Source organism: Colletotrichum lupini, chromosome 9 (assembly GCF_023278565.1).
Source record: "Colletotrichum lupini chromosome 9, complete sequence".
NCBI classification, from domain to species: domain Eukaryota; kingdom Fungi; phylum Ascomycota; class Sordariomycetes; order Glomerellales; family Glomerellaceae; genus Colletotrichum; species Colletotrichum lupini.
This window is the reverse complement of record NC_064682.1, coordinates 2,021,778-2,041,606: the sequence shown is the minus strand read 5'-3', so window position 1 is coordinate 2,041,606 and position 19,829 is coordinate 2,021,778. Positions and strand designations below refer to the sequence as shown.

Here is a 19,829-nt window from a genome sequence, read left to right as displayed (position 1 = left end):
GGCTTGATGTCCTCCAGGGCCCTAGTATCGTGTGCGAGACTCGAACGTAGAGCCGGTACGTAGCCCCCTGCTTGTCTCTTTCAGAGATCCGGAGATTCTACGGATAAATCTACGGCGCATCGTGGAGTTCTTCCCTGATGCTGTCCGAATATCCACTCAAGGAATAAGTTGCCGCATGGTTGCTCAATGTTCCCTTCCTGTCTTGGCTTGTCTCGCTTGAGATACCTTGAGGTACGGACTTTCCAGGCAGCGTGCCTAGGTTGGTCAGCACGGTCTGGTGAGGACTGGACGTTCTGTCCGAGGTACCCACGTAGTACGTTCCATACCGAAGGCAGGGCAGGGGACGTTGTGAACCTTGGGCCCTGGCAAAGAAGGCTCTGCGACCAAATGAATCCGAGGTTCTCCAGCGCGGGGTCTGCATTCCTATCCACGGCGTCTGTCGTCATCTCTGATGGACTTGCTTTTGTCTAACTCGTTTCTGCCATCCTCGGCCCAATTTACCAGAGGATGGGATGTGAGGTATTAGATATCCGTGTCCGTAGATGCAGATAGCCAGACACAGGCATTCTACGGATACATCGTACCTCACTATTCGAATTTGGAGCGCCTGCCACCTGACACTAATTTCCCAAGGTGCAGAAAGATGCGTGCCCCCTGACGTCCGAGGCAAGGTAATGTGAGGTAGGTCGACATGGCACCACGCCAACAATGAGGTGGCTTGCCCCGTCAAACAAAGACACTGGAAAAGGAGATTTCATGTCGACCTCGCTCACAAATACTATACCTTGGCAACATGGAAAATCTAGTTCAACCCAATGCACGTGGCATCAGTAACGAAGTGGCCATGTCTATTCATACCTATTTCAGGTACCTATCGTAGAGTATTGGGGGCTTGGCCGGGTATCGCTGGGGGGTTGCCAGTTGAAAGCGAGAGGCATTCGCAAGTAAGGCAGGTACGGATGGATACCTTACCTGACCTGGAACCTGACGGTAAGGCACCTAAGAAGGTCAGGTAAGGCAAGGCAGGCAACCGATAAGCGCCGGGCAAACACAACTTGAAGTCTTGAACAACTTAAGACAAGGTACCAGAAGTTGTAATCCGACTTTCTACCTACCTTACTCAAGTTTTCCACAATTCTTCTCTCCTTCTACAGATAATGTATTGCTTTCCCCGCCCTTTCAAGGTCATCCTCACTCCCATGCTTCTTTTGCGTGCAAACACACACAGACAGCACTCACGCCTGCACACCCGCATCAGACGAGACTGAACGTCTGCCTTCCTTGCTTTGCCTGGTGTGGATACCTCAGCTCTCAAATCATCCTCGCAGGGGTTGTTCACTGCCGCTCACTCTTGAGTTTCTATGAGTCTTGTTGCGCACACCTCCTCTCTCCCCCGCCTGCCACTGCGAATACTCTTCAACCATTTGTCGCTGTGTTCTCCCCCCCCCCCCCTCTCTCTCTCTCTTTCATTCACTCTCTGTGCGTCTGACCGCTCGTCTGCTTCGGTGCCTCATCCCCGACAAATTTCTACTTTCGCTTCAGACAGTGCAGCGCTTGCCCTCCTCAGTACCTCGACTCCTAGCCCCCCCTCCCTCACTCTCCTCCACTCCCCTTCAACCATACGGACACCTTATTCTTGTTTGGAAGACTTGGTTGAAGTAAGCAGTGGAGCCGGTGGTTCCCCAGCCCCCCCATACCTTCCTTACTCCGTACTTACCCTCCCATCCCATCCCATCCCATCCTGAAAGTGTCCTACCGTACCTGACCTCACTGTTCGGCCCACGTTCTGCCTCTCCCCCTCTCGTGTCGCCAGAGGAGCCGGAAACTGTGCCAGCGTCAGTGCCAGTGCCAGTGCCAGTGCCAGTTCACACAGCGAACCCTCGCAGTGTCACACCCCCGTTTCCTCTCTCCTGCAATGACAACAGCAATCCCGGCCACTACTGATCTGCCAGCACATCCTCCTCCCCAGGCTCCCCTTCCTCTGTCTCGCTCTCAATCCCAATCCCAATCTCAACCATCGACTGCGCACCGCTCCCTCTCCACCCGAACCCGGCCTCCTGTCTCCGCCTCTGGCTCTGGTCCTCCTTTACAGCGTGGCTCCTCCACCTCCAATCAACAACACAACCACCACCAGCGCCGTCACCAATACAGCAGGAGCGAGCAACTCCAACACCGCTCTCACTCTCGACAACCTTCCTCCACCTCCGCCACCGTTCCTGCTGCTGTCGCTTCCGCTGCCTCAGCTGCTTCTCGTTTCGCTCAAGACATCCCCCCACGACATGAGTATGAAACACCAGAAGTAGTCCTTCACTCCAAGCGAAACGCCCCAAGCCAACACCCGCCCTCATCGACCCGCGCCGACGCCTCGCGTCCCCAGCGGCACAGCAGTACCAGATCAAATCATCGATACAATCACGCTGCCGACATGCCCGCGAGCACCGCAGTTGCCAACAACGCCGGGCCTGCTCCTGTCAGCAACCATGGCGGGCCCGATCCCCGGAGCCCAGGCGCACCCACTACCTCGAAGCACACGAGTAGATCACGCACCACGATACCAACCCCATCTGGAAAATGGATCTTGGGCAAAACAATCGGTGCTGGTAGCATGGGAAAGGTGAAGCTGGCCCGTAAAGAGGATACAGGCGAGCAGGTATGTTTCTTCCCCCTCCCCTGGCTTACCGTGCTTATCGGCCCAAACGTGTCGTGCTTGCTAACCTATGCTCCTCTCTAATCGCAGGTCGCCTGCAAGATTATTCCCCGTGGCTCAACGGAAGATACACAACATCAGACTCGAGCGGACAAGGAGAGAGCGGACCAATCTAAGGAAATCAGGACCGCCCGAGAGGCCGCCATCGTCACTCTCTTGAGCCATCCCAACATCTGCGGTATGCGAGACGTTGTGCGCACCAACTACCATTGGTACATGCTCTGCGAGTACGTCAATGGCGGCCAGATGCTTGACTACATCATTTCGCACGGCAAGTTGAAGGAGAAGCAAGCCCGCAAGTTCAGCCGTCAAATCGCCAGCGCTCTTGACTATTGTCACCGGAACAGCATTGTCCACCGAGACCTCAAGATCGAAAATATTCTCATCAGTAAAAATGGAGACATCAAGATCATTGATTTCGGGCTTAGCAATCTGTTTGCTCCACGTGGTCATCTCAAAACTTTTTGCGGCAGCCTTTACTTCGCTGCCCCGGAGCTACTTCAGGCGAGAGCCTATACCGGGCCCGAGGTGGACGTATGGAGTTTCGGCATCGTTCTTTACGTTTTGGTGTGTGGAAAGGTGCCCTTTGACGACCAGAGTATGCCTGCCCTACACGCCAAAATCAAAAAGGGGTTGGTGGACTATCCAAGTTGGCTCTCAAGTGGTAAGTTGCTCAGACTCGTACTGCGTCTGGTCTCCATCTAACCTGATGCAGAATGCAAGCACCTGCTATCTCGGATGCTTGTAACGGATCCCAAGCAACGTGCAACCATGCAGGAAGTCATGGTCCATCCGTGGATGACGAAGGGTTACAACAGCCCATTGGACAACGGATTACCTCCACGAGAACCCCTCTCTCTCCCTTTGGACACCGATGTTGTCAATGCCATGACTGGATTCAATTTTGGCTCACCAGACGCCATCAAGGCCCAGCTGGAACGGACAATCGAGTCTGAGGAATACCAACGCGCAGTCAAACTCTATCAGCGCGAAAAAGAGCTCCCTCAGCCTGCCAAAGACGTTGAGAAAAAGCGCGGCTTTGGCTTTGACTTTTACAAGAGGAGGAACTCAGGCACCAGTCGCGACACGTTGACGGCTCCTAGTTCTGAGGCCCTCCAGCTCGGCAACGATCCTCTCAACGCCTTCAGTCCGTTGGTCTCGATCTACTACCTGGTACGAGAAAAACAAGATCGCGATCGTGTTGAGAAGAACCCCGGAGCTGCCAGTGCTCACAAGGAGAAGGAGAAGCCTGCAATCCCGGAGATTACACCGCCGCAGGAGGCTCATACCAACTCCTCTACTTACGAAATGCCCGGCGAACGGGTCACGGGTGGCCGTTCTCGTCCTCGCGCAAGGACTCACGGTGAAGACGAAGCTCCCGACACCGTGAAGAACTCTCAACTTTCACCAACAACGCCCCTTTCCCCAGAGGTACCGCCCGAGCCGCTCCCAAAGAAGGAGAGTACCGCTGCAGGCATTCTCCGTCGCTTCAGTACTCGAAGACGCCGGGATCCGGAAAGGTCGGATAGAGATCGATCTCATCCGCCTGTAGTCCAGGTTCACTCACCCTCCGAGGCCCCTCCTGCACCGATGCCCCGGAAAAGCTTCAGCATACGTCGCGGCAGACGGGAACGAGAAGAACCGGACCCTCTCCCGCTCAGATCCGGTAGCAGTCAGCCACAGCACGGTGATCTTCTTAGCCCTCCTTTATCGGCCGGAGGTCAATCGTCACGGCGCAAAGGTTTGGGCCGATCTACAAGCGTAAATTCTGCAGACTTGCGTCGCCGTGGGTCGACGCGGACACCAAAAGAGCCACCGCCGACGAGCGGCTCAGACCAATCTACGGCCACCGATCGACCACCGCCCGCGTCTAGAGACAGCCAGCAAACACGGGCTGCATCCATGAGAGCGAAATCACTCGGTCATGCCAGGCGCGAGAGTATTCAGCAGCGCAGGCTTCGCCGGGAGGAAGCTCGAGAGGCTAACGTGCCGGAGGAAACGGATCAAGAGCAAGGCGACCAGAGTGGCGTGTCCACCGACAGGCTGGACAGCTCAGACTTGGCTAAGCCCGTTTTCCTCAAAGGCTTGTTTAGCGTTTCAACTACTTCTACCAAGAACGTCACAGAGATCCGGGCGGATATCAAGCGGGTGCTCAAGGGCCTAGGAGTCGACTACACCGAGATCAAGGGTGGCTTCTTGTGCAAGCATACACCCAGCATTGACCTCAAGAAAGTACCAGAGGTTCCCGGTAGCCCGGGACAAGCGCCACCAGGTCACAGGAGACGCTTCAGTTTTGGGGCAATCAGAGGTGGCGACCGGGAACGAGAAGACTTGCCAGCAACTGAACGAGGACCGAGTACGCCGCGTGGCTCTGGGCGTACTGAGGCAGATCACAGTTACTCCAACTCGGACGTCTCGGTTGATAGTGTCTCGCGGGAAGCGGGAGTGTCATCCAGAAGAGTACCCGGCGAGACGAGCACTCACGTTCAGAGTGATCTTGGCGGAAGCATGGTCCTCGAGTTTGAGATATTCATTGTCAAGGTCCCGTTGTTGTCTCTTCACGGAATCCAATTCAAGCGACTGGTGGGAAACACGTGGCAATACAAGAACATGGCCGATCAGGTTTTGAGGGAGCTTCGTCTTTAGATGGGGCGGAAGCGTTCAGATGAAAAGCGCGGAGAACATATGTGGTCAAGGATTAGCTCCGATTTGGGAGCCCGACTCCGGGATACCAGAGCGGGTGGAGGGTATCGAGGGCAAACAATCTCATCGTACGACCTTTTTGACCTTTAAGTTATTTGTTTTCTTTTCTCGGTCGCCTCGGCGTCAATCGAGGTGTTTTAGTAGCCAACTGCCAGTCAGTAAGCACCTTTCTGCCTTGGCGAAGGAACGGCATTACTTGAATAGCTGTCCATCGATGCATGCAGCGGCGGTTGGGTAATGTCAACTAATTCAAATAGGTGAACGTGTATAGAGAAGTTTAGAGACGATAATTGTGTGTACGTATGTGCGTGCACTTGGTTCTTTCTGAAAGCAGCTGGCCGTACAATTTGCTACTCCGTCTACGCTACATCGGTGTTAGGGCAGAGATGGTTCAAGTCAGTAGCTATCACTCAGCCATTGGATGCCGGCAAGCTTGAGATATCCGGAGGCTCCACGAGGAGGGCTATTGGGATTCTGCTGGATGTAGCTTAGAATTATGATGTTGGCGCGGACAGGCGCGTCAGCCCAATATGAGCAATGGGCAATGATCATCCTTCTCTACGTTGCTGGGCAGACTCGGAAACTTGGAGACATGACCAGCCAAAGTGACTTCCCTCTATGTTAGTTGAATCCATAATACTCCGCACCAAAGAGCCTATTTCAGGACTTGAGCCGCACGGGCAACCGCAACATTGAACGCAGAAAGCTATGACAGCAATTTCGGTCCGGTCTTACAAGTCTCCTAGGCACACCGGTCACATTGAGGCCAGGCGTGACACTGGACTGCCGCTTCCTCCTCTCCTATACCTAGGTCTTCTATGTTGTGGAATGTAGGTACTTCATGCTGGCCAAGGTAAGGTCATTGGAGAAAGGGATTTAAGCAATCACCTAGTCATTGCTATATGCTGTGCTATGTGCCCCCTGTCATTATAGGATTGCCTTGCTCTCCAGCCTTAAGTTAAGGCGATGTATGAGAGGCACCTTATGTGGTCGAAGGACAGGCAGCTTAGGTAAGTACACGCCAGTCAGGAGGGGGGGGGGACTTGGGGTGATTCAAGGTGAGAAAGTAGGTAAGAGCAAGAGCAACGGTGCTGACTAACCCGCCCTGATGCTGGTCTAGGTAGTTGCGCGCTATTTCATCCATGCCCGTGCATGGGGCACCTGTGCTCCCTGCCTCCAACGCTCTCCATAGATACACCTGACCTTAGCCTGACTACCGACCAATTACCTAACCCTGTCTCGCCTTGCCTTCCTCTGTGTGTGCCTCATCCTCTCAACCTTCCCTGCCCAGTTTATTGTTCACAACCTCGACCCTGATTGAGTACGCACATTTGTCACCTTGACTACGAAGCACCCGCCAAAGGTTTGAAGTTCGCGCCACCACGAAATAACGACGGCTCAATTTTCGGGCCTTTGAACCCATTACGAATCTGCGATTAAGTCTTCCAACGGCCTCGCGCGCAAGAGCCCAAAGCCCAAATCGCCCCCCCGCGAAGTTGACATCCTCGATCCGCCGCCGCCCGCCGCCCACAGATCAACACTCCGACGAAGTACTGCAGCTCATCGTCGTTCCTGTTGCTGAAGTGCCATTTGGAGAAGATTTCTCATTAGGAAACTGCGATAGAAATACTTGGCTACGATCGGTGCAGTGGCTTCCATCGTTTCAACATCACACATATTCGTCGAGAACATACTCTGTGAAGCACACGGATCTGGGATTCGAAGATGATGCCCGCTCAGCACGTTTACGGACACCATCAGTTTAATCCACAGACTGACTCGGCATGGATGCATCAGCAGTCTAATCAACATCACCATGCTCAGCAAGCTGCTGCTGCCGCCGCTTCTGCCGTACAGCAGCAGCAACAGCAACAGCAGCAGCAGCAGCAGCAGCAGCAACAACAACAACAACAGCAACAACAGCAGCAGCAGCAGCAGCAGCACTACAATAGACTTGCTAGTGGGCATTCTGCGGTTCCATCTCTTGGCAATGCGCATGCCCCGGAAGGCAGCCACGACAATATATCCGAGGACAATCGAAGAACAATGGCTTACATTGCTGATCTGCTCAGCGAGAGCACCCGTGAGGCAGCTCTTCTGGAGCTGAGCAAGAAGCGAGAACAGGTTCCCGAGCTTGCGCTCATATTGTGGCATTCGTTCGGTAAGCTTTCATGTCTGGAGACCAGTGTGACTGACGCATACTAAACCCACGTAGGAGTCATGACATCGCTACTACAGGAGATCATCTCGGTCTACACTCTCTTGAACCCTTCGCAACTCACTGCTGCGGCTTCCAATAGGGTATGCAACGCGCTAGCACTTCTTCAGTGTGTTGCCTCCCACAATGATACGCGCACGTTGTTTCTTAATGGTACGCCGTCCAGGTGATCCCCTTAAATATTACCTGTCCCTGAGCTCACATCTCTCAGCCCATATTCCTTTATTCCTATATCCCTTCCTCAACACGACCTCGAAATCGAGACCTTTCGAATACCTACGCCTGACGTCGCTAGGCGTCATTGGCGCCCTCGTCAAGAACGACTCTTCCGAGGTCATCAACTTTTTGCTCACCACAGAGATCATTCCTCTCTGCCTACGTATTATGGAGACAGGCTCAGAGCTGAGCAAAACTGTGGCGATTTTCATTGTGCAAAAGATCTTATTGGACGACAATGGGCTCAACTACATTTGCGCTACCTACGAACGCTTTTACGCGGTGGGCACTGTCCTCAGCAACATGGTCGCTCAACTCGTCGAGCAGCAGACAGCTCGGCTTCTGAAGCACGTTGTCAGATGCTTTCTCCGGTGAGTTCTCCGATACAAGTCGATTGGGCCAGCCTCTCACTAATGCCGCATAGATTGAGCGACAACGCGCGCGCGCGCGAGGCTTTGCGCCAGTGCCTCCCAGAACCCCTCCGAGATGCGACCTTTTCTTCGGTACTTCGAGACGACGCTGCGACCAAGAGATGTTTGGCCCAGCTCCTTATAAACCTGTCAGACAATGTCGTCGAACCGACCCAAGGGGGGCACCCTGGTCTTTGAGGAAAGGCCAGGGATACCTGACATATTGTAAACGTTCTGGGGCCAACATAGACTCATGCATAACTCGGCGACTTGGAGGTCAGTGATTTCATCGGAAAACGCAAAGCATCGTAGACGTATTGATACCCGCTTTCTCTGCCCAGATGGGGGCATATCAGGCTGATCTGGGATGCATCTTCAACTTGCGCGGACTCTCTTTCTCTCTTTTTCTCTCTTCATATGTAGCATCGAAAAGGCAGGGGACAAAAGCAAGGGTTTCTTTTCTCGTTTGGTATTGGCGATGGGGTTGTGTCATTTTGATTATACGGTAAGGAGCAGGCGGACCTGGAACTGGCGCCGGAGGCTGGGGATGACGTCTCGGGCTTTATGGACACGGCTCAAAGATTTCTGTTGCTAACATACTTCCTATCCGGGGTCGCGCATGGTATTATTGGCTTCAGTCGGGCGGTATACTTGTATGAACTGTTCTTCTTGGCAGTGTGGTAGGGGTTGTCATGCCACATGGCTTGACCTACCCGTGTATGTGTAGAGGCTCAGGTCCATGAATCCATTTTTTCAACTCATTACCTGTTCCCCAACGATGCTTTCCAGTGCTCTCCGGCTTTCAAGTGAGTGATGTACCCGTCAGATAAGACGATGTCTCCGCGATGAATTTCCTGGCCATCTAGCTCAAATCATTGCGGGATAGCATGACAGCTGTGCGGGGGTGAGGGAGAGGTACCATGCAGAGATTCACAGACCCAGACACTCCTACTCGACTTTGGATGCATAATGAAGGCTTTCTGGGCGTGACCACAGACAGTTTTGCTCGTTGTTACATGCTGGGAACGTCGGCAGCGACGTCGCGGGCCGCTTGGATGTATTCTGCTCGAATCTTGGCAATTCGGTGCAGCGTGACTCACCTCGGTGCCTGCAAAGGTTCAGTCGTCACCCTCTCAAGGTAGAGAAGGCGCGTTGAGGTAAGGGGGCCACTCTATCGGAGTAGGCATTTTCTGTAACTTACCTCTTCCTTTCTTCTTCTCTCTTCTTTCCCCTTCTTTCAACCTCGCAACCTCGTAGCAAATCTTCGCACAAACAACTTTTTGGCCATTCGCATCACGTTCCGGCATTCAAATCATGTCAACATTTTCCAAAGCCTCTATGGCTCCTCTGGAAGCTTTTATTGAGCTCAAAACAAAGCCAACACCAAGTTTGAGTTCGCTGCTCTCCGAAGGCCCATCGAAACGTTCTACGAGCAGCATCAATGAGATACCGAGAGTGTTCAGACTCTATACTATATTCCCCCAGCGTTACGGGAGACGGTCAGCAGGCTCAGCCGGGACATCAATCAAATTAGACAGGTTTTAATCACTTAGCATCTAACAAGTTCGTGTCCCCTCCAGACATTCACGAGGAAACATTCACTATCAACAACATGCAGAGAAACAAACGATCAATGGCGCAAGGCAAACTTTAATGCAGTGAAACAGTTCGGACTCCAAACAGAGCTCCATGCACTGATGAATCCCACCACCCACGGGTGCAATAGAGTGGTTGTTCCCGGCAACACCGCTCGGAAGCCTAGGACCTGGAGTATCCAATGGTCATAGGAAAGCCACATGTGGGACATCGATTATCTCCTTATTACATGCCTTTGAGCTGGTGTTGCCTTGGTTTTTACTGCGAATGCGCTGGAAATGATGAGTTCAAGACGACAAGTCTCTATGTGAGGAAGATCTATAGTCTTTAATAAACTTATCTATAGTACCCTTGACCTTATTACTAAAGCTACCTATCGTCAATCTACTATACCGCCCCGTATACACATACAAAAGCCTAATGTAATAGAAATAACAAGGACAGGAGGGATCCATTGAGTGTCTTTTGTGTTTTGTACTCGATGGCAGTTGAAGTCAACGGATGAGCTCAATCAGATGGGTGGCCGATTGGCAACACGGGCAGGGTGTCGCACTGGGTCTGGTCATGTTCTCAGGAATTACAGATTAGTGGTCAGCCTCTCGGCTTCTTTATATGAAATCAGTCAGAGATCTAACGGAAATGGTGAAGGAGGCAATATACGGCCAGACCTAGGCATCGGTAGTTGGACTTATCGTGAATATCTGAGAGTTTACTACACTCGACGCAACAGCATATTCCCAGTAAGAATGGAGGCACACTTCCTTCGCCGTCCTCAATTCTATCGATTGTGACTCAAAGGGTACTACACAAGCCTCGCGAAGGGTTTCTCCGTGAGAATGTCTCAGTGATCAAGCATTCGACGGCTAAAGAAAACATGGAAAATTCGCCTCAACAGCTTGATCCCCGGCTGAGCTCAACAAACGAGCATCGTTATGCATTGAATTTTCGCATATTTCCTCTAGCATCAGCGGGTGACGGTAGTGGTTGATTCTTCTCTCAATATTTTCAGCATAGAGTCGTTCTGTTTAACTTGGGATTCGAGGGGAAAGATTATTATTCTTTCTTGAATACTTCAGTTGGGTAGGGATGGGTGTATATGAAGGCTTTGACAAAGTGGCCTGGTCCGTCGTTGGGCTTGATTAGTTCAATAACGCTATGTACTCGAGCCTCGCATGTATTATGGACATCCTACGCAATTCCAGCATTCGTAGGTATTACTGGCGTTTATATGTTCATTCTACGTGTCTAACATCCAGTTATCCTGCTCAAGTTGCGGCACCAGTGAGTGGGCAATGAACAATTTCTTGGCAGTCACTTTGATTGGAACTTGAAAACAACAATCTAGCGATTAGAATTGGCTTCGGGGAGGTAGACGAGAAGCAGAAAATAAATGCCCGGTATTCTTCACAATGGCACACGATGTCTACGAGCCCCATACCTATGAATATTTGTCCACGGGCAAGTAATGAGGGCACCTTTACTACATAGATACTTGTTTGGAGCCACATGATCCTGATACTTCTCGGACCTATGCTGACCCCTCGGAGGAAGAATGGAGGATTCCGTCAGCCCTACGGCCTAATGTATTCCCAATAGGGTTCTGAGGTAACTCAGCCACCAAAGACATGCTCCAGGAAACCGGGTCTCCCAATCACAAGGTCTGTCCGCTACCAAGTGCTCCCTCATGTCGCTATGAGAGGTAAACGGTTCAGAAGACCTTGATAGAGGTAGCTCTCTAAGAGTGAAATATCAACATATCGCATTTTATTTAACCATGACAGTGAGTTTGATAATTGAAGATGCTACCTATTACGGCAAAACGCCAGCAACTCAAGTTCTTTGCGCCGGCAGAAGCGTCCTCACGGCTCAGGATTCCTTGTTTGAGAAGTCAACAACTCTCACGAAGTGTCAGACTCCAAATCGCAGTGTTCGACGAGTAGTATGTGGAGATGGCCGGGAGAGCAAGTCTGTATCCGTGCCTGCCCCAGTTGGGACTGTGCAACGCAGCAGAGCTGAAATCAGAGCATACCCTTCCAAGGCAAAGCAGGAGATGAGGCTCAAAGAATGGCCCCCAGTCGACCAGACGAGTCTAGCATACGCTCGAAGCCTGATAGATTCCTCCATTTCTCACGTGGGGTCTAGAATACATCTGTTGGCGCGGATAGGCCGAAAGGCCCATGTGAAGCGAAGAGTGTGTGGAATTTCGTTCGGGGGCCTCGGGGCCTTTTGTGAGCCAAGCTCCTATTGGAGGCGAGTACGAAGACACTATAGGATGTCGGCGGAAGGATTGATCGTCACAGTTACCACGGGGCATCGTGGGCATGTCTGGGCCAGCGTGTGCGTCGTCGTGTGTGCGTGTTGGGCGCGCGCGAGTATTCAGTCAGAGAGAGCAAGGGGTAGAGTAAAGGAGCCAACTCTTCGACATCCAGGCCCAAAGACAAAGTCTATGAGCTTAGCCGGAAGGCTAGTCAGAGGCTTACAAACTCAGCCTTAAAATACACTTCCAATCATCTGCCGGAGCCTGGCGCTCCTCCACGCGGGCCATATTAGGCTCATAACCGATAGCCAATTTGGAATAGATGCATATTTCCCAGCCCCAAGGCAGTTATGACTGATTCGTCGCCACGCACGAAGGAAGGCAGTATTTTTCGTGTATTCAAGATTGCTCGAGGGTGAAGTAGACGAAGGTTGGGCGGAGATGGTTGTGTCATCGACAGCGGCAGCGATGATGGGCCTGCAGCTACCTACCTTGAGTGATGTAAACTCCGCCGCACTTTCCGTCGTGGATACAAGACATTGGCAACTTGTGCCTGCGTATTGGGGTCCAAAACGAACGGACCACGAGAATGTGTGACACAAGAGATGGAAGTAAAGTTAAGGATAGCGGACGCTATTCGCCAGCCCTACGAGCTTACGTCTCACTTTCCGTGACAAGTCCAACGGGCCCGGCTCACTTTCGTCCTCGTCGAATGAGTAGAGGAGGAAACGATGCCTTGTGTCCCGCCTCAAATCTGCTGCCTGATATGCGCAAGGCGGCTACGTCGTTCATTGGGCTGCATTGTACCAAGAGACAAAATGTAGGTGCACCTCGAGTTCTCTAGATACCAATCTACAGTAGTGAGTGTCTTGCTAATTAATGGGCAATTATGAATCAATTCGACGGAGAGCCCACTAGTGAGTCAACCGCAAGCTTTTTCTCAAGGAACGAAATAGCATCCACTGCATTGAGGCAATATGGTAGGTAGATGGGTTCAAGGCCAGCTGTAGTTGACCATGAGACAAGTATCTGTAGTCCGCCAATACGGTACTAATCGAGCTAGTACGAAAACGGGCACCGTCTTCTCGAGTCACACAAAACGGTATGGGTTCCAAGGTTCCGAGGAAGGCGCAGTGCGGGTGCAGGTTCACTTGCAGTTGCAGGTTAGGTAGCGCACGGTGCAGGTGAGGTGCAGAGCGGGTGCGGGTGGGTGTGAGGTGGAGCGGAGAAGCAATGGAAGGTAAGTACGTATTGAATCCGTACTTCGTCCGGAAAGTGAGAGACAGAATGGTGCAGGGGTCGTTACGTCCAGTCCTTTTCTGTACCTTAGCTCATTGCAGTCCAGACCCCAGTCTTCCGCCTTTTCACCACCAAAGCTCGACGAGGCACACCAAAATCTGGCGGGAATTGGCGGTGGCTCGTCCTCGTCAAATTTCGGAGGGGGAAAAGATGGCCGCGACCTAATTGGCTAACATGCCGTTTGTCCGGACACAGCGAGTTGAACCCCCCCCCCCCCTCTGCAGTCGTACCTGAGGTTCCTCACCATGGCCTCATATTCCATACCTCGTCATTTCGTACACACTTGGCTCTATACTACATCACACACTCGCGGATTACGGATACAACTCATTCTCGCTATTGTATCTTGCCTTGCCTTGCCGTGCCTTGCCCTACTTACGAATTGCCTACATATGCCCGGTGACATAGGTATGGTGGTGCCATCAATGTCCTTTCTCGGTACGCCGTTGAGGCTCACTTTATTACAAATTGGGCCATGCAGTCAGTCAATAGGTATCAGCAGTTGTCTGGATCAGTGGATGCCCGCCCATACGGCTACAACGTGCTGGGGTCCATCGCCATGTTCTCCCTGCCCTTGTGCCACCGGCCATCACTGACTGCCTAGATCTTTTGTTGCCCATGACTCCATGAGAGGCGGCCGCTCGACGACGTTGCACGCGCAGACAAGACGATACACGCGATTGGTCATATCGCACTAACATACGGATACCCGTACGCAGATGCCTTGCCCGACTGTCTTGACAGACATGGATACAGATTAGGACGCGATTGCATTCATCGATACCCATACGCACCTGAACCCCAATTGCAGTACCGGTGCAATGGCCCTGCGTGTCCCGCACTAGTGGCCGATTTTCTTTGCGATCGGGGGCCATGAACGACAAACGACAACGGCATGATGGGTCCCCTTTCGCCGCACAGCCGCCCAAAGGCACAGGAAGAAACAGCCACGAGTTCGTAGCCACGTCTTGCCGGCAGCTGTCCTGGTGCGAGACGGATGCAGAGATAGAGTGATACACTCAGACATGGAGAAGAACAAGCAGATGCCCGGCACGAGTTGATTTGAGAATTAGAGAAGCACTTCAGGCTACCTCCGCCGGAGCGGCACCCATTGCCTAGTCGCGGTGTGACTCTTCAAGATACGGGCCAGCCACGTGTAGCTTATAGGCACGAACGGACGAACCGCATCGGGGTTCCGAGTCCAGCACCATTTTTATCATATTTTTGATAGCCAAGCCAGACCGCCATCTGCCCAATGGTCTCTACACTACAAGCTCTGTATGTGTTGACAATTGCTATTACCCGTCACTCCGGAACTTGAGTGCGGATCACAAGGCTTTCACAGTCACTCGCATTTGTGCCCATCGTTGTTTCACGTCCGTCCGCTGAGCCGCAGTTGTATTGCTGTTGGGGCAGGCTCGCCAACCCTGGGAAAACACCAAAAAGCCATGGCGAACGTTGCGTTTCATCTCTCTGCCGATTCACATTGTGACGACACAGGCCGGTATTAATTGCTTGAGAGGCACGATGCCTTATCAAAAGTGTTTGCCTGCACGAATCTTGACCAGGCGAGGCGAGGCTACGAATACCTAGGTACCATCCAAATGATCCAATGCTTCCAGGTGGTCTATTGTGGCGCCACCACCACCGGCGCCGGGAGCCCCCGACGTGACAACGACTGCGTCGGTGTTTGTCCCCTGGTAAATCCAAACACCGAGTCACTAGGATGGATCAAACATCTTGTCTGATCAAACGCCGTCTTATTGATATTCCCATCAAAGGGCACGTATGGATACTACTGTTTCAATTGCTGTTTAGCCCTGGAGGCATGCTTGCCTCTCCTTTTCGTCGTTAGATGAGATGTAAATGAGCAAGAAGCCGACAAGACACGGCGTGCTCCCTTACTCTGGCTTCTCTAGACACTTAGGTTCATTAGCAAGCGGCTTGCGGGTATGCACATCTTCATGGCGAGGACACCCGCGTGTGATGCGTAGGTACACGTGTAACACCTTGGATGTCTCTGTGCGCAAAGGACATTTCGGTCGATCATCACCAATGCACCTAGGTATGTACTGGCATGAGGTGGCCGTGGTGGTGTACTTCCACGGGTTCCTAGATTACAAAGCATGTGCTGTTGCCCAATCCGGCCGAGGGCTGCTGCGGGCGTTGCCGCCGAAGATACGCCCAAGAAAGCGATGACAGGTTATATGTCGCATGAATGCCCAGGAACTCCGTAGATCTTCAGGAAGACATGCATAGCAGTGCTTAGGGAAAAGTCTAGTTATCCGTACTTGCGGAGTTTAGAAGAGGCCTTGGTCGGGAGACGGGGTGAAGCAGCGGGACTCGGGGAAGCTCGGACAGCTAGGCGTGAGGTGGCAGGGTGGCAGAACAGCGGGCGGCTCTCAGATAGGCAAATTGCAGTACGGATACCTCTACGCAGTACTGAATATGTTTTTTGCTATGGGGAACGATATACCCGCCTCCCTCACCTTGGCAGCAGTGTGCCACATTCACAGCCTCCTGGAGTGAGGGTATTCGTGTACGTACCGTAGTAAGGTAGGTACCTAGGTAGGTACCTTACTTCGTACCGTCATGCAGGCAAGGCAAGGTACCCAGGTACCGCAGGTAACCAGCAAGCGAGAAAGGTTGAGGTTACACAAGCTCTTGAAGCAAACAGACCAATCAACTACGTCCCACGGCCATTCCTTCAGCCCTACGGCCCCTCGTTTTCTGGCGGCGTCACCGAAAGCTTGGCATCTGCAGTCTGCACCCAAGCTCCTTTGACCCCGCCTGATGGTCTCCTGGTCTCTCCGCCTCTTGCCTGGACCTGCTCCCATTTCCCATCTGCCTCACCCCAGTCCATGAACTTCTTCAAGCCCTGTGTAACCTGCTTCCTCCGCCTTTTCCCCTCCCTGCTTCCTCGTCATCCACCCTCCGCGTCGGCTGTGCGCGCGTAGGTACGAGTTACACCAGTCTGTTCCGTAGGTACTCTTCTGCTTCGTCGGCCCCGTTGTGTAACAATTTCGTTTGTTCCATGGAATCATTCCCTCGCTTCTCTTTACCTGTCGTTTCACACCCCCCGGGACAACACAGCAAACCCAAGCGAATCATCAGCTTCACGAATGCAGTCTAAGACAGCTCGCTCCCCTGCCAGTCCACACCAGGCCCGGGGTCGACCCCGATTCCCCATTGTCTCGCCCGTTTGTCCCCCTCTTATCGAGTACCTCCCTACAGGCTACTCGCACAAGATTCTACGACGGGAGTCTTATGCTGCAGCAAGTTGATGCACGAACAAAAGACCCTGTATGCTCTGCGCATCATCGTCAACGAGATCAACTGTGACCAGCACGTCTCATGCTGCTTTGGGAAATTCCAATTAGATAGCTACACCGCTAGAAAGACTGAGTCTACGACATGGACGCAGGTCATGTCTTGTACGGACAGAAACGCCTTCGATTATGCCTTACAGCTGTCTCGACGGAACGGGGGTGCTGCTCCCTCTCCTCCGTGCATGCCGGCCACATAAGCCCGGATCTTCGGGGTGACTGCGGCGCGACCGGTACATCCACCGCATCATAAGCGAAGTTGAAAGCAATCAGCTATCCCAACAGTCATCCCGATATCCCAGTGGCTTATGGAAGCTAGCCCTACGGGCATCCATCTGGCAATTAAGCATCTCACTGGCGCATCGAAATGGCGGACCAGTGAGGTACATGACTGGTGGAGTTGCCATGTTCCCGCAAGCAGGTCAAGTCCAGGTCAATGGATGACTACTTTGTCATGACTGGAACTTTTGGTGTCTACTGGGCGTGGCAGACATGCTACAGCAGGAACTTGGATTTCCAGTACGGGCAGAGCATGGTAGGCGATTGTCAAGCCACGTCTGTCCCGGATTGTATGGAGCCGATACCTATGTGAACAGTCTAGGTGAGGTAGGCAGACTAAAGACAGGGTGCTCAGAGGCTGGAGTTGTATTGACATAGGCAGAAGTTTTGGTCCTTTGAGAGTCTGGGTCCTGCGACTGGTTCGTCGTGGCTTGCGGTTGAGAGAGGATTCCCATTGGCTCACACCACGAGTTACCGCATCGAGACGAGCTAACAAGTCTGCGAGATACGTTACGGTCCACGGATACGCAGTGATTACGCTGTACGCACGATTTGGCACCCCAGCCGGGCCGTTGTCGTCTGATTACCAATCGTGGAGTTTCTAAAATCCTCTCGCGGGCGCTGAGCCGTCCATAGCGCGACATGGGCAATTCCCCAGAGCTCCCTTGCCTTGTTACTCCTGTTGTGAATGGGATAATTACGGTTAGATTGGCAGCAGGCCGAGCAGACAGCTTCGTTTCTTGTTCTCTTGAGTCTCGGGAGTGCTGATCTATTGATTACTTGAGCACAGACCACTGCACTCGGACGATTACTACGTAAAGATACTTGCTACATCGCTTGACCCAAATAGGCAAACCCTTTCCCCGGAGGAGGGGTGGTGGTTCAAACCTCGAACGATGTATAGCGACACACCCCTTGCCCCGGGTCCCTCTGGCTGTTGCTTTCAACTGGTGGCCAGGACGGGACTCCCAACACCCTGGGTTTTGGAACCGACAAGGCGAGGGTGCGGCGTATTATCCGTCATGATTCCAAGGCAATCGCAATCTGCAGACATCGTGAGTGTGACATGGCGACTCCAAGCACGGACAGACAAGAAAAAGCACAGGTATCACTGCAATCCCTTCCCTTTTCCTCCCGCTGAGGTTGTTCAAACTTCCAGTCATGGTTGACAAGGGTTAGGGATTCCACATCATCCACCATGATGGGGTTTCCTCCCGGTGGGCTTTAATCTCACAATCATCCATGGGATGGCATCTCTCTACCCACAACTTTGTACGAACTATGTACGAATACCCTCAGCTTCCCTTTTACCCTTTGAGCCTCCACGAGGGGGCTCCACCCTGCACTGCAAAATATGCCCAGATCAAGAAATCAATTAGGGGCAGCCCATCCTCCAAATCCACTTTCGCGATTCACCGCCGCAACGAAACTTCATCCATGATCCAACATCGAGAGAATGGCGCTGGGTCGAGGAGATTTGCTGCTTAGCCATGACAAGCGAAGCGGAGCCTAAAGACCAAACGTCCACCGGTCGCTCCCAGGCAGCAGTATGATGGCCTTGGAAAAGGCCTGTCTAGATTTTCAACGACGTGATTTTTTCAGCAACTTTTTTCCATCAACGAATATGTACCGAGGCCAGCAAACACGCCATCTCCACATTGTTCGCCTACCTTAACCTTGTATCTGATTCCTGCATGCCAGTTCTGGAATCCGATGAATTTGTGATTGGGGCAGTGATTGTGTTGCTACTATTACTTCGTCCTACTATCTGTACTCTCTCCATTTGACTTGTGACCGACCGGGCATGACGATAATGGTGTATTGCGGTGACCAAAGCAAGCAACGCAGGCAAAAGGAGGGCATATTTCCTTGCGACTCTGAGCCAAACCATTCTCGATTGTTACCATCATATGTCCCCATATTGCACCCTGCGGTTTGGCGATTTCGTGGTTTGTGGTTCACGGTTAGGTCGCGTTGCATGGCCCGCAGCAGAAACGAAAGAAACGCTGCGCTGCCCTTTCACCCCAACCCCGGACAGTGAGGCCCCACGCAACAAATGCGAGCCGGCCAGTCGCAGCTATTCGTCCCCGCTTGCTGTGGGTCTCGGAACCCTGACGACCGTCACGACCCCCGGAGCGTCCCCCCTTCCCCCCTGGCTCTCCTGCGCCCCGATCGACTCCGGAGCTTTGAAGCGGACGGGAATGGACGACTCCTACGGACTACTACGACATACCTTACGGAGTACCTCAACTGCCCATCTCATCTGCCAATCTGCCACCTGCCATCTGGTGCCCTGTGCTGTGCTGTGCTTGTGCTTGTGGGTGTTGCCCGCTCCATGTGCCCGCTATGACCCGCTGTTGCCCCGAACCCAACGGCCTTCCGGAGACAACACCGTACCTGCTGCCAATCCCGGCGATCCTTTTTTGCCTCCTCATCTCTCTCCAAGACTTCCAACCAGCCCATATCGTATGCGTGCCCATGGTCGTATGGATATTCAATAGCCTCAGCAACCGCGCAACCAAGGAGAATGAGGACAAGGAGGAGAAATCGCGCACCTTGGCCCGGTCTGGACTGCCTTGGACTTCTCAGACCTACCCTTGCTCTCCCTCGAATCTGGCAGCCTAATGCTGCCTCTCTCTTGCTCTCCATCTCCATCTCCATATTCTTAGCCAAGGTAGCTCTATCCGTACCTCCCTCTCTTGGCCAAGACCCATCAACATTATACACAGCAATGCGATGAAAAATGGTTACATCCCAGCATGCCACCCCTTCTCCGTATGCATGTGACGATGGTATACCTATAGTATACTGACCACAA

At 52.7% G+C, this 19,829-nt stretch overlaps 5 protein-coding genes across 5 annotated transcripts; 4 read left to right on the top strand and 1 right to left on the bottom strand.

Annotated features, from left to right (window-relative positions):
- Nucleotides 1-1,915: 1,915 nt before the first annotated feature.
- CLUP02_16515 (uncharacterized protein) lies at nt 1,916-5,353 on the top strand (the record flags this gene model as incomplete). The annotated part of the gene is made up of 3 exons (XM_049295436.1): nt 1,916-2,650; nt 2,738-3,371; nt 3,423-5,353. 3 exons carry the CDS (start codon nt 1,916-1,918, stop codon nt 5,351-5,353), a joined length of 3,300 nt encoding a protein of 1,099 aa, XP_049152583.1.
- Nucleotides 5,354-7,135: 1,782 nt separating this feature from the next.
- CLUP02_16514 (cell differentiation family protein) lies at nt 7,136-8,452 on the top strand (the record flags this gene model as incomplete). The annotated part of the gene is made up of 4 exons (XM_049295435.1): nt 7,136-7,571; nt 7,626-7,781; nt 7,840-8,215; nt 8,269-8,452. The coding sequence occupies 4 exons, from the start codon at nt 7,136-7,138 to the stop codon at nt 8,450-8,452; spliced, it is 1,152 nt and encodes a 383-aa protein (XP_049152582.1).
- A 3,172-nt stretch (nt 8,453-11,624) lies between these two features.
- Nucleotides 11,625-12,344, top strand: CLUP02_16513 (uncharacterized protein; the record flags this gene model as incomplete). The annotated part of the gene is made up of 1 exon (XM_049295434.1): nt 11,625-12,344. The coding sequence occupies one exon, from the start codon at nt 11,625-11,627 to the stop codon at nt 12,342-12,344; it is 720 nt and encodes a 239-aa protein (XP_049152581.1).
- A 1,307-nt stretch (nt 12,345-13,651) lies between these two features.
- On the top strand, nt 13,652-14,002 carry CLUP02_16512 (uncharacterized protein; the record flags this gene model as incomplete). Its single annotated transcript, XM_049295433.1, has 1 exon — nt 13,652-14,002. One exon carries the CDS (start codon nt 13,652-13,654, stop codon nt 14,000-14,002), a length of 351 nt encoding a protein of 116 aa, XP_049152580.1.
- Nucleotides 14,003-18,495: 4,493 nt separating this feature from the next.
- CLUP02_16511 (uncharacterized protein) lies at nt 18,496-18,902 on the bottom strand (the record flags this gene model as incomplete). Its single annotated transcript, XM_049295432.1, has 2 exons — nt 18,496-18,580; nt 18,682-18,902. The coding sequence occupies 2 exons, from the start codon at nt 18,900-18,902 to the stop codon at nt 18,496-18,498; spliced, it is 306 nt and encodes a 101-aa protein (XP_049152579.1).
- Nucleotides 18,903-19,829: the final 927 nt, after the last annotated feature.